Consider the following 14,958-nt stretch of genomic DNA (forward strand, 5'->3'; position numbering starts at 1 on the left):
GCCCAAGGTGACACTAGACATCTGTAGCAGAGCTGGGAATAGAACTCACATCCTCTGAATCCCAGTCCGGTGCTTTATCTTAGAAGAAGACTATCCTTTCTCTTGCTTAGCACCCATGAATCACTTTTCGTCTTCAAAGTACTGAAAAAATCAATTAATCCTGACTGCAGATTTGAGATAGCTGGATAAATGTAATTACTTATTTTACAGATGGGGAAACCGAGCAGAAGTGAAGGGACTTATCTGAGGCTACAGAACGAGTCACTGTTAAGAGCTGGGATTGATCTCAGGCATTCCTGGCTGATTCTATTGTGCTCCAATCCCTAGATCACACCTCTCTCTCTCTCTAAATCTGGTTGTCCTCTTGCTCTCGTTTTTGCAAGAATAACTAATAAACAGTGCAAGTGAATGAAATGTTTTGTCACAGAATAATGAAAAAGTATTGATGGCAATGTAATTTGTTGTTATAGTTTAATAATGCTATAGGCCAAAATTTCTGCATCCTTCATTATGGGTATTTGTGCATTGAAAACGTAGCCCTATATATCATATTTTCAGGATAACAAATCTCTTTATCAAGTGGACTGTGACTGTATAGGCAAATGGAGCAAACATTAATGTGCTTAGCAATATCACCACCACAATCTTACATCCTTATTTTCTGACAGAGATCACTATGGTTACTCTATGTTCCTTCAAAAAAAAAAATCTACCTTTAAAGCATAGAAAGGATTTTAGCATTCCTATAAAAGACAGCATCAGCAATGAGAGAATCGAGTGTGCAGTGAATGCAAGATCAGACAACAGATGGCAGAGCCACTTGTGTAATTCAGTTGGATACCGGGCATTTTTCAGGCTTTATATCGCTCAGGCTTCATATTGTCATTTAGGTGAATACTGGGTAGAATGCCACTTAAAAGTGATTTAGGCACTTTGGAGCCTAAGTTTCATTGACTTTTAATGAGACACAAGCTCCTAAGTGACTTCTGAAAGTGGGACTTAAAAATCTAGTCTGTCCAAGCCTAATCACAAAATCTAAGTGCCTTAGATAGCTATGTTAAATGCTGGTAAACGTCAATTTCACCATACACACACAACCCAATGAAAAAAAATTTCTAATGCTAATCATTGAAATTTACAAGTAGGCAAAGTAAGAAAAACGCTGCTTGAGAACTTATTATGGTTTAAGGATATTTGCTTTGTATATTTTGACATGTTGATAATTTGTGTTTTAATGGTTATAAAGCTTTAACTTTATAAATCTCAATGTTTACTGACATTAAATAATTATCTAACCCACCCCTTTAATTTCCCACAACTGTGAACATTTAAAGCAATAAAAATTGAAAAATAAATGATTAAAATCAAATTCTGCCAACCCTACTTATAATGCTGAATAGGGCAACACCTTTAAAAATCTGTGCATGTATCGGGGTAGTCCTACCCAGCAAAAAAATACCTGCAGCTGTCCCATGCCAACTGACTGGGCTTGCAGGGCTCGGGTTGCGGCTGTTTCATTTCTGTGTTGACTTCTGGGTTCAAACTGGAGCCCAAGCTCTGGGACCCTCCCACCTTGCAGGATCCTAGAGCCCAGGCTCCAGCCCGAGCCTAGAAGTCTACACAGAAATGCAACAACCCAGCAGCCTGAGCCCTTTGAGCCCAGTTGGCATGGGCCAGCTGCAGGTTTTTCTTTGCTGTGTAGACATATCCCTAATGGCCTCTGGAGATCTCTCCAGACATGTCCCATAGCTGTTCTAAAGTACACTAGGATCAATATAGAATTGTCCCCAGAATAAGGGAGCAGCAACCCCTTACTTTGAACTTCTCCTGCCCCCACACTCAGCTGCAACCAGTAGGCAATGGGCACTGCTGAGCAGAGCACTTGTACCCAATATTTCCTTAAAATGAAAACAGTGATTAATGACAATGTTCCTTTTGTGACACTTCAGACAAATAAACACTATTCCAGTCTAATAACACCACTTCATTCTTCATAATGTTACAAATGAGATATGTGAAATGATCCATACATTGATTTATTAATAGTTTTTTTAGAATTCAAAATGCATCTGAACAAATACACATTGCTACATTTTTAAGCCAACATTCAGAGTTTGTTACATCACTTTTTGAAGGAAATGGCCACAAGGTAAAATTCACACAAATAATGTAACTCAGCAGATGACCTTTCCAGCTGACAAAATCTACAATATTTTGAGAACAAACATCTAACCAGTTACTTTACAGCAAAGAAAAAACAAAAATGGACCACTATTCATTAGAGAACAACCATAACAGCAGAAAATTGGCAAGCCCTACATTTGGCAGATATCATCAGATGTTTGTTGCCTACATTAATTGATTAATTGAAGCAAAGGGACATGCGCTGCTACAGTGACTTTGAATGATTTCCCAGGACACTCCTGAAAATGAATGACATCTCAAGAGATTACTTCCTGCTGAAGTCATTTTAAATAACTATATTAAAAATAAATTAGAGTTTAAACATAGTGCCTGATTCTTTTTTTCAGGAATGGCCCTTTACACCTCTAGAGCAGTGTAAAGATGTCTTAAATTACATTTTAAGACCCTCTTCATATTACCAGAGTGGTGTAAAGTGGTCTTCATGGAAATGAGAATCAGGCCAATAAAGTGCAGCTATGCCCTGCATTAACCATGAGGGTATCTTTTAGACCAAAGATGAGCATATGTAGGATACAATGCTGCCATCCGAAAGGTTGGTTGCATGTGTGCATGCTTTCAAAGCACAGAACTATTTTTGTAAAAAGAAAAGGAGTACTTGTGGCACCTTAGAGACTAACCAATTTATTTGAGCATGAGCTTTCTCATGCTCAAATAAATTGGTTAGTCTCTAAGGTGCCACAAGTACTCCTTTTCTTTTTGCGAATACAGACTAACACGGCTGTTACTCTGAAAACTATTTTTGTGTTAATCAAGAGCAATTTGATTAAATCTGCAGTCTTACAAACGGGGAATTAACCAGCTGAAAACATATTTATATCAATACAAAACTATATGATATTGTAACTTTGAAAACAATGCCTGTACTGAACAATTTGATCTGCTTCACTTGGCTTGCACTATTTGAAATAAACATCTGTTTACATTATGAACGTGCTGATACATTTGTCTCTTTTGGTTTTATCACAGAAATACATTGCAAATTATTTTAACTTCACAGTTAAATGTTAGATGCTAAAGTTGAGGATACTTTCTTGAACAGTTATTTATTACTTTGCTCTTTGAAAGGAAGTTTTTTTAAATTCCTGATCCAACTCCATTGCAAAAGGACCTTTTAATGAAAGACTTCTCCACGAAAGGTTTTAGAAAAGTCAATTCTTCACTCCTGTCCAGCTTGGCTAAGCAGCTATTCAGCAGGATGAGACAGTAATCAGATTTCCTGGACAGCTGGCAATTCAAATAAAAAGGATTATTGCTCAGAAGATTTTAAAAATATATATCACAGATCAGAAAAGCCATAATTATGGATTTGCACATTTGCTGGGACTTGCCCACTGTAAAAAGCAAAGCCGAAAGACAAAAAAGTAATTTACGCTTAAAATGACAAGGATTAACTATTATTTGCTTTGGTTTAAAAGTATCCAAATCGGATGTTTTTATAGCTTTTCTGAAAATGTAAGTGGTGTTTTACCTGTATAAAATTCTGATATGTCTAGTTATTTTTATTATCCGAAACATGTTATTTTCAATGTAGCACGAATGATGTTATCTGTTGTGGCAGGTGACAGTCACTTTCCTCTAGAATACAGTACCCATTTGCCATTATAAAATAAGATTTTTCTATTAATAATGTAACAGCAATTTCACTACGATTTATGTGGAATCTATTTAGTTTAAAAGATAGATAACACCGGAAATGGAAACATCTGTAATGCACAGCAGCTTTTGGGGTTTCTCTTTCGCTATTATAGTTACAGTAATGATTATGTTTCTTAATAATGACAGAAATATTTTTGATTTGCATTTAAGTAGTCTGGTATCTTTCTCTCTCTCTCTCTCCCCCTTTCTCTTTCTTTCTCTCACACACATACACATCGAGCTTTTACTGTATTTTACAATTATAAAAATGTATAAAATACATACCAAGGGAGCCATAATTAGCTATATTTTCTATCCTCTCATACAGTAGTTATGTAAAGCCTTTCATCCTATTACAGTAGCAGTCAATAGGAGGTATATATTGTACAATATACATACCGTATATGTCTATGTGTACATATCTTCAGCTTAATGTTTGAGAAGTCACTAAATATAAAGCAATGAGGTAAAAATCTGGCTCCACTGAAGTCAATGGCAAAATTCCCATGGAATATTAGTATTGATCTGGTACTTAATTATTTATAATAATACCATCTACTACTTAATAATATTCTCATTAATAGATCTCTAAACACTTTACAAAAGATGGGTATTATTATTATGATTTGTCTAAGGTCACCCAGAGAGTTTGAGGCAAATTCCCAGTAGCACACCCCATCCACTGGATTACAAAATCTCTCTGTTTATGGCTTTCTTACAAATTGATATTCTCCATTTTTATAAAAAAAAAATAAAATCTTCAAGAAGCATAAAGCAAGCAAATTCCATCTCAAGATTCTAGAGACATCATTGCAACCCATATAAGGATTTGTACTAATGGATAACAAGGTCATCATTCTGTTAATCTTATTTGAAAGTGAAAGGCATTGGGCATATATTAAACAATAAAAAAGCATTTGACAAACTATATCATTGCCATAATGAGAGCTGAAATTAAATATGGCTAGTCAAATGGCTCAAAATAGGTCTAAACAATATATGATCAAAGATGAAACAGTATTAAATAGTGACACAAATAAAACATACACACAAAAATCACAAGACTGATTGATGAAGATTACTTTGAACTCCACATCAATATAAAAAGAAAACAATCTCTCAAGTAGATACTATTTGTAGTGGAGATAGAGTTCATTAATGAAAATCTGGTGATACAAAATATATGCCTCAAAGGAAAAAAAGGGAATCCCAACTAAGATTCCAAGAAATAATATTCTAGTTACAAAGAAATACAGCAAAATAGTTTAAATAAAACTACATCCCAACATGGAAATTGAACACACTTAATTACTATTTGGAGCAAGACATCTAAATCAGAACATGTTTGCATAATCTTTCATGGGGCACTTCACATAAAGTTTAATATTCTACTATTGTAATTTCCCCCATCCCAGACATCAAATATTGGTATGCACTGCTTTTAAAATATCCTGTTTACTTCTACTTTACAGAACTTCATTAAAATACATAGATACATAATATGGAGAAAATACTACTGTTCATTCTATAGGCTGATTTTTTTCCCCCATAGGCTCCTTTGAATAAGACAACTACAATACTGCTTGGGAGTTATCCTTCAGCATACAAACCTATTAAGAATCCCTAACAGTTACAGTACTTTACAAATAATAACTAATAACAGTATGAAGTAAATACGTGTTATTTCTATTTTACAGATGGGGAAGCTCATATAGAGAGATGAAATGGAGTGGAAGTCAGTGTCAGAATTCAGTGCTTCCCATTCTCAGTCCCATGGCTGAACCACTGCAAAAGCTGCATCCCATGCACAAAAGCATAAACACTTCATGCTGAATAGATTCTTTTAGCGAGAATCCTGTCTACCTTGCTAGCAACTAAAGCAAAAATTCTTCACAACAAGCAACATTTGATAGTCATATTTATTCTACACTTTTAACATAAAAACAAGTTTGATCAAATAGTGTTTAAAAGTAATCCACCTAAATTTAACTAAAATATCTATTTAAAATAGATGAAGTAGATGATGTTCAAGGATTGTAGCTTACCGTAGAAGGGACAGTTGGGTAACACCCCCACAGGTGCATTGTTGAGATCCAAATAATTAAAATGAAGTTTAACCTGAACAGACTGCAAGGAAAAACTCAAATTAGTTTAACTTTTTTTAAAAGGAAAACTTAATATATACATACATATACACCAATACAAACTTTCCAAAGATATAATATAAAGTGCAATATCTTTAGCTGATCATTTTTTTCTTTCAGCACTTACGTGCAATTACGCAGTTTTATTGCCAAATTTCTCACATTTCCTATCAGTTCTTTCTTAGATGACCATTTTATACCAAGAGTTCAGGAGTGAAAATGTCATCAAATCCTATTTCAGTTTGACTGACTGGTCCTTGGTTGGCCTTTTATTCTTTTTAAATGGGAAAATGGCAAGAACACACACACAGCTGCCATTATAAAACTACCAATTGACTTCATTAAAAGTGTTGCCATTAAAATGTCCTTCAAGTGACTTTACTTCCGACCCTTTATCATGGCACAAATGGTAAAAGGTCTCAAGGTTCCACAAAAATTTATTTTAACAAGAGTTTCATCAATTACTGTATACTATATTAACCCTATACATGTGTCATGCACACCTAGTAGCATACAAAAAGTAGTCAAAATGTATTTTCAACTGCCAGTTCCTCAAAGCAGATTATAATTCTTTGAGATCAGAAACAATAAATATTTCCAAGGACTTTTTTTATCTCAGCAAAAATCTGTTTAACTTCTGTCATGAATTGTATTTTTGTTTTATACGGTACATTCCACTATTTGTCGTTTATTACCAGACTAAGCAGATAGACAATATTTATAAGACTCTTGAAATGAACTGACTTTCTTACAGCTAGAGCAAGATGTTGGGGCCAATGCCCTACTCACATGCATGATCTGGTCCTTTTAGAAAACCCACACATTGCACCATGGAAGTCCCACCATTTTGCAGACCTTACTATGAATATTGTTTAGGTCTCATCTGTACTGAGTTTTTAATGATGTTTAAACTTCCATTTAATACAATTCCAGCTAAAATGGTTTGATTGTTCAGTTTGACAAGGTCCAAATGGAACTAGATTCATATTCAGAAACCATGAGCCTAACCTAAGTGCACCGGGATGCTAGTGTCTGTGTCAGTATAACATTTAATTTACTCTTTGTCTGGACTTCTTGGAATTATCATCTGGACTTTAATTTCTTCTCTTGCAGACACTATCTTACTCCACCCCAGCTTCAATAATTAAATCAATCTATCGGCCTGTGCATGCAGTACCTGCTGATGTTATTGTTTGTTTATTGATGGGAAGCAGGGCTGGCCTTACCATGAGGTGAACTGAGGCGGCCGCCTCAGGTGCCAGACTGTGGGGGACAAGAGGGGAGCCATGAGGACCCAGAGTGTAGAAAATTGTGTCTGCTGCTGGTGCAGATGGATTCTCTCTGCTCTAGATGCACAGAGATGGTGTTGGGTGCTGGAGGAAGGAGAGCACAAGAGACATAACAGGCAAGCAGGAGAAAAGGTGAGAGGGAATAACAGAAAGCACCAGGAGCTGCAGGGAGAGAGAGGAGGAGGAGCCTCTTATGTACCCCTCCAGCACCCCCAGGAGCCTGGACTGATTAACACCAGCTTCTCAGGGAGCTTCCTGTTTCCTGCTGCTTCCCTGAACCCACCTGAGGAGAACAGGCAGTCAACTGAAGTAGTAGATGCCAGTTAGGCCCTTAAGACGCTGATATCTTCCCTCACTCAGGCCCTGCTACCAGCCTGCTTATTTGTCCCTGAACTTCAACTGAGTGTTGAGAGCCACTATAGCTGGCAGAGAACAGCAGTCATGAGCGAAAGAAGAAAACACCCTCCCTGGGGCAGCATTCAGAAAAAGAAAGCAAGCAAAGGAAGCTTTTCTATATAAGCAGGAAGGAGCTCTCCTGAGATACCTAGACACAAATGTTCACAGTGAGCCTTCTGGTCCCAGTGAGGATGTGAGTGATGAGGAGATGCCTGATCTTCCAGTTAGTCAGAGTGCAGGTGACCTGGCAGCTACTGCAGCATCCATATCTCCATCTCAAATGGATGTAACCATGCACATTCCTGAAGAAAAGTGTAGATCAGAGAAGAGTGTGGTGGAGCTGCAAGAAACAGCTGCTGCTGAGTTTAGTTCCTTAAGTCTAGATGATCCAGGACTGCGGACCCACTTGAGCAGTAGCCTGAGGGACTTCCTTGTACTGCATGGGCCAAAGCAAGTGAAAAACTTCATGTTCCCTAAAGACAATGAAAATAGAAGTTTCCATCCAACACATTACTGGTGTGAAATCCCCAATGGTGACAAAGTGGAGAGGCTTATGTACTCAAAAACACAGAATGCTGCATACTGTTTTTGTTGCAAACTCTTCCAGTCTAATGTTCCAGCCACATTGGGTTCTACAGGAACAAAGGACTGGAAAAATCTGGCTAGAAATCAGGCATGCCATGAGGTGGCAGCAAATCACCAGAGAGCATTCCACAGGTGGAAAGAGCTTGAGATGAGAAGAAGGTTATAGGCCACCATAGATGATCAGCATCAAGAGAAGATTGTGTCAGAGTCTCTTTACTGGCAAAATGTTCTGAGAAGGCTCACTGCCATTGTGAGAATGCTTGCTACCCAAAACGTAGCACTGCATGGCACTTCAGATCAGCTGTATGTGCCAAACAATGGAAACTTCCTTAAAATTGTGGAGCTGATGGCTGAGTTGATGCTGTACTCCAGGAGCATCTAAGACGAGTCAGCACCCAAGAAATGTACACACACCACTACCTTGGAAAAACAATTCAAAATGAGATCATACAGTTACTGACAACAAAAGTCAAACACAAGATTGTAGCAGATCTGAAGTCAGCAAGATATTACTCTGTTATTCTGGACTGCACACTTGACATCAGCCATACGGAACAAATTACTTTAAGAGTGCGTTTTGTAACAACAACAGAACCTAGTGAAAATGTCCCTGCAATGGTGACTGTCAGAGAGCATTTTCTAGAATTTATTGACATTGATGATACTACAGGAGCTGGTATGACAAATGTGCTTCTTAAAAAGCTGGAAGATACAGGAATTGTGATAGCTGACATGAGAGGTCAGGTGCCAACATGAGAGGAAAGAACAGAAGTGTGCAGACACAGATCCGAGAGTTAATCCCTCGAGCTTTTTTTGTCCCATGCAGTTCTCATTCATTGCACTTGGTGGTCAGTGATGCAGGATCAGCTTCTAGTGAGGCTGCTGAATTTTTTAATGTAATTCAAAGCATCTATGTATTTTTCTCTGCCTCAACTCATCAATGGCAAATTTTGAAGCAACATCTGGGAACATCCTCTATAACACTGAAACCATTGAGTGCCACATGATGGGAAAGTCAAATGGAGGCGATAAAGCCTATCAAACACCAAATTGGGAAGATAGATGATGCCATAGTTGCCATTATGGAGGATAATGCTATGACAGGAACTGTTTGTGGGAGAACAGTGGCAGAGAGAAATGGAATCACCAGAAACATACATAACTTCCAATTTCTGTGTGGCTTAGTGTTGTGACATGACATACTGTTTGAAATAAATGTTGTAAGCAAGAGACTCAAAGGTGTTGACCTTGATATATCTGGAGCAATGGAACAATTGGACAAAGCAAAGTCAGACCTACAGTCTTACCGGTCAGATGAGGCATTTCAAAATGTGCTGAAGAGTGCACAGAAGTTGGCAGAGAAACTTCACACTGAAGCTATTTTCCCACCCATTCAAGAATACAAGAGTCACCGAAGAAGATGATATTTTGATTACAAGGCACAGGATAATCCCATAAGAGACCCCAACAACAATTCAAAGTTGAATTCTTTAACCAGGTGCTAGATTGTGCAATACAGTCAGTTGAAGAACATTTCATGCAGCTCAAGGAACACGGCAGTATATTTGGGATGTTGTATGATATTCCAAAACTCCTCATTATACCTGAAGAAGACCTACACCAACAATGCAGGGCACTAGAGACAGTGTTGACACATGATGACATGCATGATACTGATTTGAGTGATTTAGGTGATGAACTGAAAGCCCTTTCAAGATACATTTCAGCAGGATCAACTCCAAAGGCTGTTCTGGAATATATGTGCACAAATAAGATGACCACCCTCTTTCCAAATGCTTTTGTTGCTCTACGCATACTTCTAACACTTCCTGTAACAGTTGCCAGTGGAGAACGCAGCTTCTCCAAGCTGAAGTTAATAAAAACACATCGACGCTCCACAATGACACAGGAGAGGTTGGTTGGCCTTGCAACCAACTCAATAGACCATGAGCTGGCCCAGACTGTGGATCTTCAGGAAGCAGTTCAAATCTTTGCACCCAAGAAGGCACGGAAAGCACCACTTTGATTATTCAAACAGATAAAAATGCCAGTGTTTACTATGCAGACAAGAAAAGTTACATCAGCTGTTCAGGCATATGAAAGTTAAGTGTTACTTAAAATTTTTGAACAAGGCATTTAAAGTTAGTTCTCCTTTATTGGGGTAGGTAGCAGAGCAATACCATGAGAGGAGTAGAAGAGGAAGAAGTGAGAATTGAGACCTTTCAAAGTTTTGGCCCAAGCAAGGGGGTATGGGCACAGGTGACAACTTTTTTCTGCACCGGTGGGTGCTCACGCCCTTCCTGCCCCTGGTCCCACCCCTACTCCACCCCTGCCCAAAGTCCCCGCCCCTCTCTGCCCCTATTGGATCCCTCCCCAATCCCCACCCCAGCCCTGCCTCCTCCCCTAAGCACACCGCTTTCCCCCCCTCCCTCCCAGGCTTGCCGTGCAAAACAGCTGTTCCACGGCGCAAGCGCTGGGAGTGAGGGGGGAGAAGCAGGACGCGGCAGCATGCTCAGGGGCAGAGGCGGAGCGGAGGTGGAGGTGAGCTGGGGCAGGGCAGGGAGCTGCCGGTGGGTGCAGAGCACCCACCAATTTTTCCCCGTAGGTGCTCCAGCCCCGGAGCACCCAAGGAGTCAGCGCCTATGGATATGAGGGCGTCATTTGAGCTCCCCGCTTCAGGTGCCAAAATGTTGTGGACTGGCCCTGATGGGAAGTTCCTATTAACTTTAATCGATCTATCAAACCTTTATCTAGCATTACTAGAACATGGTTTCTGAAACTTAGCAGATCACTATTTTGCTCTAAGTATTTTAGTTGGCACCATGTTTATTAGGGAGGATTGAACCATGCTCTCAGTTGCCCTAGTGCAAAGCCAGACAAATTTCTTTGACTTCAATGGATTTACATCAAGGTAATGGAAGATAATTAGGCCTATTATGTACAGGATACACTGTCTTAATAGGTGATTCACCTGTAACTTCATCATCACTGTCTAGCCCTATCCATTTTTATGTATAGTAAATATATTTCAGTTTCTTAACATATAGTCACATTTCAGTTTGTACAGGCTTTTATGGGCAGTAGGAGGATATAAAAGTAGACCAGCAGCTCTCTTAATCCCCACACTCCAACAGCTCTCTTGGGCAGGTGGACAGGTGAGCAGCATGAGTTTTACTTGTCAGTCAATGTGAAGATTAGAATTCTGACCTCCCCAAGCCAATGTGTCTCCATGGCTGCTGGGAGAGTGAGCGAAGCTGGGATTTATGACTGATGGTTATGGCCTGCAGCCCCCAGATAGTGCCTGTCATTTCTATTTGCTACTCTGACATCAAGTGGCCACAAGAGCAAGTATTCGGCAAGGGTCCAGTCTGTTTCTTCCGTCTCCCATTTGACTTTGAACTATGGATGTCAAAACCAAGATCTATGATCTCTAGCAGATGTCTCCTCACAATGTATTCCTTGCCACCAGAGAGGCATTATTCTCTTCTGGTCTTACTCCCCAACAGTTGCTCAGCCCTAGAACCAACCAATCCACCACTCATCATCTGCCAGTGGGGAATCGATTTTCCTATTGGGATGTAGTTTCTCCTTTGGGTGCTGGGTCTCACTCTTGCTTCTCAGCTTAGCTGTCTTGTTCTAATGCTCGGGTGACTTCCACTGTGGCCCTCCCTCTACCCTGAAACCTCCAGTGCAGTACACTTCTCTACAGCCACTTACTACAGCTTATCCACAAACCAAACCACCAGAGTGTGGCCAGGAGCAATTTTCCAGTAGGGTTTCTAAAACCTTGCTATACCTGTCCCAGCATCCTGTTCCTTCAGCGACATGCTGAGGGCGTTTGCCAAGGAAATAATCAATGAGTGGGAATCAACGACTGGGTGGCTTTTGGGGGTGGAGGTTGTAATGGTGACCATTTTTCTAAGGCATAAGTTAAATCTTCTGGCTAAAGAGTCATCAGATCTAAGGAAGCTCACCTAGCATAAAGCTACCAAACTTCAATTGCTCTACTCTTTAAGGTACTCAGCTACCATAGTGTTATGTAACATAGTAAGGGAAAGGAAAAGAAGGGTGGGACACAGACCAATCATTGTGATAGCCAGGCAGTCAACCACCACGTTGGGAGACAATCAATGCAACAGAAATCTGCAGATCTTTGGCTACTGGGAGGGTTAGTTAGGGTATGTCTACACTACAGTGGCTCATTTATGGTGTTGCAGCTGTGTTGCTGTATCACCATAGTGTAGATGCTTCCTATATTGACAAAAAGGGGTTTTCCATATATGTAGTTAAACACTTCTCCAAGAGGTGATAGCTAGGTTGATGGAAGAATTTCAACCTACACCGTGGGTGATGTCAATCTAACTACAGTGCTCTGAGTGCAAAATTTTTGACAGCCCTGAGTGATGTAGCTAGGTAGATCTAATTTTTAAGTGTAGATCAGGCCTTAGAGCCAGTACTTAGAGCAGTAAGCAAGAGGAGGAAACTAGAGGAAAAAGCCAAGAAATTTACACTGCATGTCACCACCTTTTACACACTGGATAAATAGGGCTTTATAACTAGGAAGGGATAAGGTACTGACAGTTTGGCAAGTTTTTAATTACAGCAGTGTATCCCTGAAAGTGAAATGCAGATCAGCAGGCCCATTAACTGGAGGTCCCCTCAATGCCCCAGGTAGAGCCACTTAGGACTAGGGGTGATGATGCAGGCAATGCCGGCTAAGCAGTATGTAAGCTGTATCTTGATGCCCATAGTCCTTGCAAAATGATTAAACAAATTATTTAGACCACACATAAATGAAGGTTCGTGGCCTCATAAATTTGATCATTTGGGATAAAGTGGAATTCAGCCCTCCTACAAATTAGAGATTGATTTGGGATTAATGGAGGCTGGTCCATATTTTCCATACAAGAGACAGACCTGCCTGCATAAGTGACTGGCAACATGGACTCTAGCAACTGGTGCATCATTTGAGAGTGAGGAGGGAGTTTGGGTAAGTCCCTTCTCCAAAACTCAGCTTGTAAGAACTAGTTTCCATTATGCCTGGCCAATATGTCCCTTTAATTAGTATTTATTTTCTTTCTACCGTGTCCACAGCAGATACTCTTTCACACTACAACCTGCTCTAAGGGATCACCCAACCCATCAAAAACTTTTTGCCTAGAAGGTCTTTACATGAGTGTCTTACTAAACTACAGAAAACCTGGGGATGTTTTAAAGTGGCCACTTCACACTCGAGCAAGTTTCACGGTGTGTATACACAAATATTTTTAAATTACCACTGGTAAAAAAGATAAAATCAAACCATTATTCTGCCTTGCTACAGCATTCAGCCAGGAGACAAAAAGCCCATAAGTTGGAGGGAGAGGGTGAGAGCAGGTAGCTCAATACCTACACAGCTCTAGTCATCAGTTATCAGATGGTACTCTTTGTTAAGTTTATGACTGACAGCAAGGAGCTTTACTACTACTGCAAATGTCAGCCCCAGATCATTATTTGATGACTATCATTGCTGGCATAAAGGTCCTCATGTAGAATAAAGCTAATGTTGCTGTCGTACAACTGAGTGCCCAGCCTGACATGCCTTTTGTCTGAATGTAAGCTATTGAACGTGATTTCACCCCCAATAAAACGGTTCATCCAAGAATATCACATACCAAGGGACATCAGAGTTTTCAGCTTTCTCCCTTAAAAGCTGTCTAAGATGAGTGGATGCTATCATGCATCCCTCCACAGTTAATAATGCTAATTTAGCACACTGACATGAGTATGTCCTTAGGGTGTTTCCTCTGTAACCATTATTGTTTTGTCACTTACATTAGTATTTAATGTGTCTACTTGTTTCATTGCCTTTTTGGCCTTCTGAATTCCCATTTTAACTTTAAGGTCCCTATTAATCTGGCTGAGGAGGACTAGACAGGACTCATTTTCGAGTCTATTAATGACACTCTTTAATCAGTAATAAGGATTACCAATACTAAGAGGAAGACATTTTCCCTGTGAGCAGACTATCCTATAACTGCCTACAGCAGGGTTTCCTTTTATGTTCCACAGAGACAGCTGATACTGACCATTTTGAAGACAGAATAGTCAATGGACCATTGTTCTGAACAAATATGGTGTGTCTATGTTCCTCGATAATGGGAAGCAGACATTGCAAAGAATAAAGTGTAATCCTTCTCCCCTTTCTTGGTTAGGTGGAGCCCATCTCTTCCCAGCAGTCCTCCTTCCCCGAACACCCTGGTACAGAAAGCCAAAGCCATCCATTCAGCCATCTCCATGATGCTTGTGCCCCTCCCTGGGCTCTTACCTTTGACTGGGAAGATGGGTGAAAACAAAACCTGCACCCCCCTGACTCCTTCACCCTTGCTCCCAGAGCCCAGTAATCATTGCTTATCTGTTTAGGGTCCTACCTGGTAGTATCATTAGTTCCCAAGTAGATAAGCAGCATAGGGTAGTGGCCAGAGAGATGAATGAGCCTCAGCAGCCTTTCCATAACATCTTGGATGCAGGCTCCAGGCATGCAGCACACTTCCTGGGACATCATGTCAGGTTGTCAGATGGATGTTTCAGTCTCCCTCAGAAGGGAGTCCCGAGCATAGCACTCTATGTCTCCTCCTTTTTGGTGTGATGGTTGTGAGCCTCTCAGTCTTTGGAGAAGGTGGCTCCTCCTCCTCAGATGTCGGGGTCTGCTCCTCACACCTCCT

General features: G+C 40.1%; 1 protein-coding gene across 1 annotated transcript; it reads right to left on the reverse strand.

Moving 5' to 3' along the window:
• Positions 1-2,850: 2,850 nt before the first annotated feature.
• NPS (neuropeptide S) lies at positions 2,851-14,125 on the reverse strand. The gene is given in 5 exon segments (XM_075131154.1): positions 2,851-3,281; positions 3,283-3,429; positions 5,886-5,967; positions 6,112-6,164; positions 14,069-14,125. Coding segments are annotated over 5 exon segments (369 nt in total). The 3' UTR covers positions 2,851-3,251.
• Between the last annotated feature and the right edge of the window lie 833 nt (positions 14,126-14,958).

This window comes from Caretta caretta, chromosome 7 (genome assembly GCF_965140235.1).
Source record: "Caretta caretta isolate rCarCar2 chromosome 7, rCarCar1.hap1, whole genome shotgun sequence".
Lineage (NCBI taxonomy): Eukaryota > Metazoa > Chordata > Testudines > Cheloniidae > Caretta > Caretta caretta.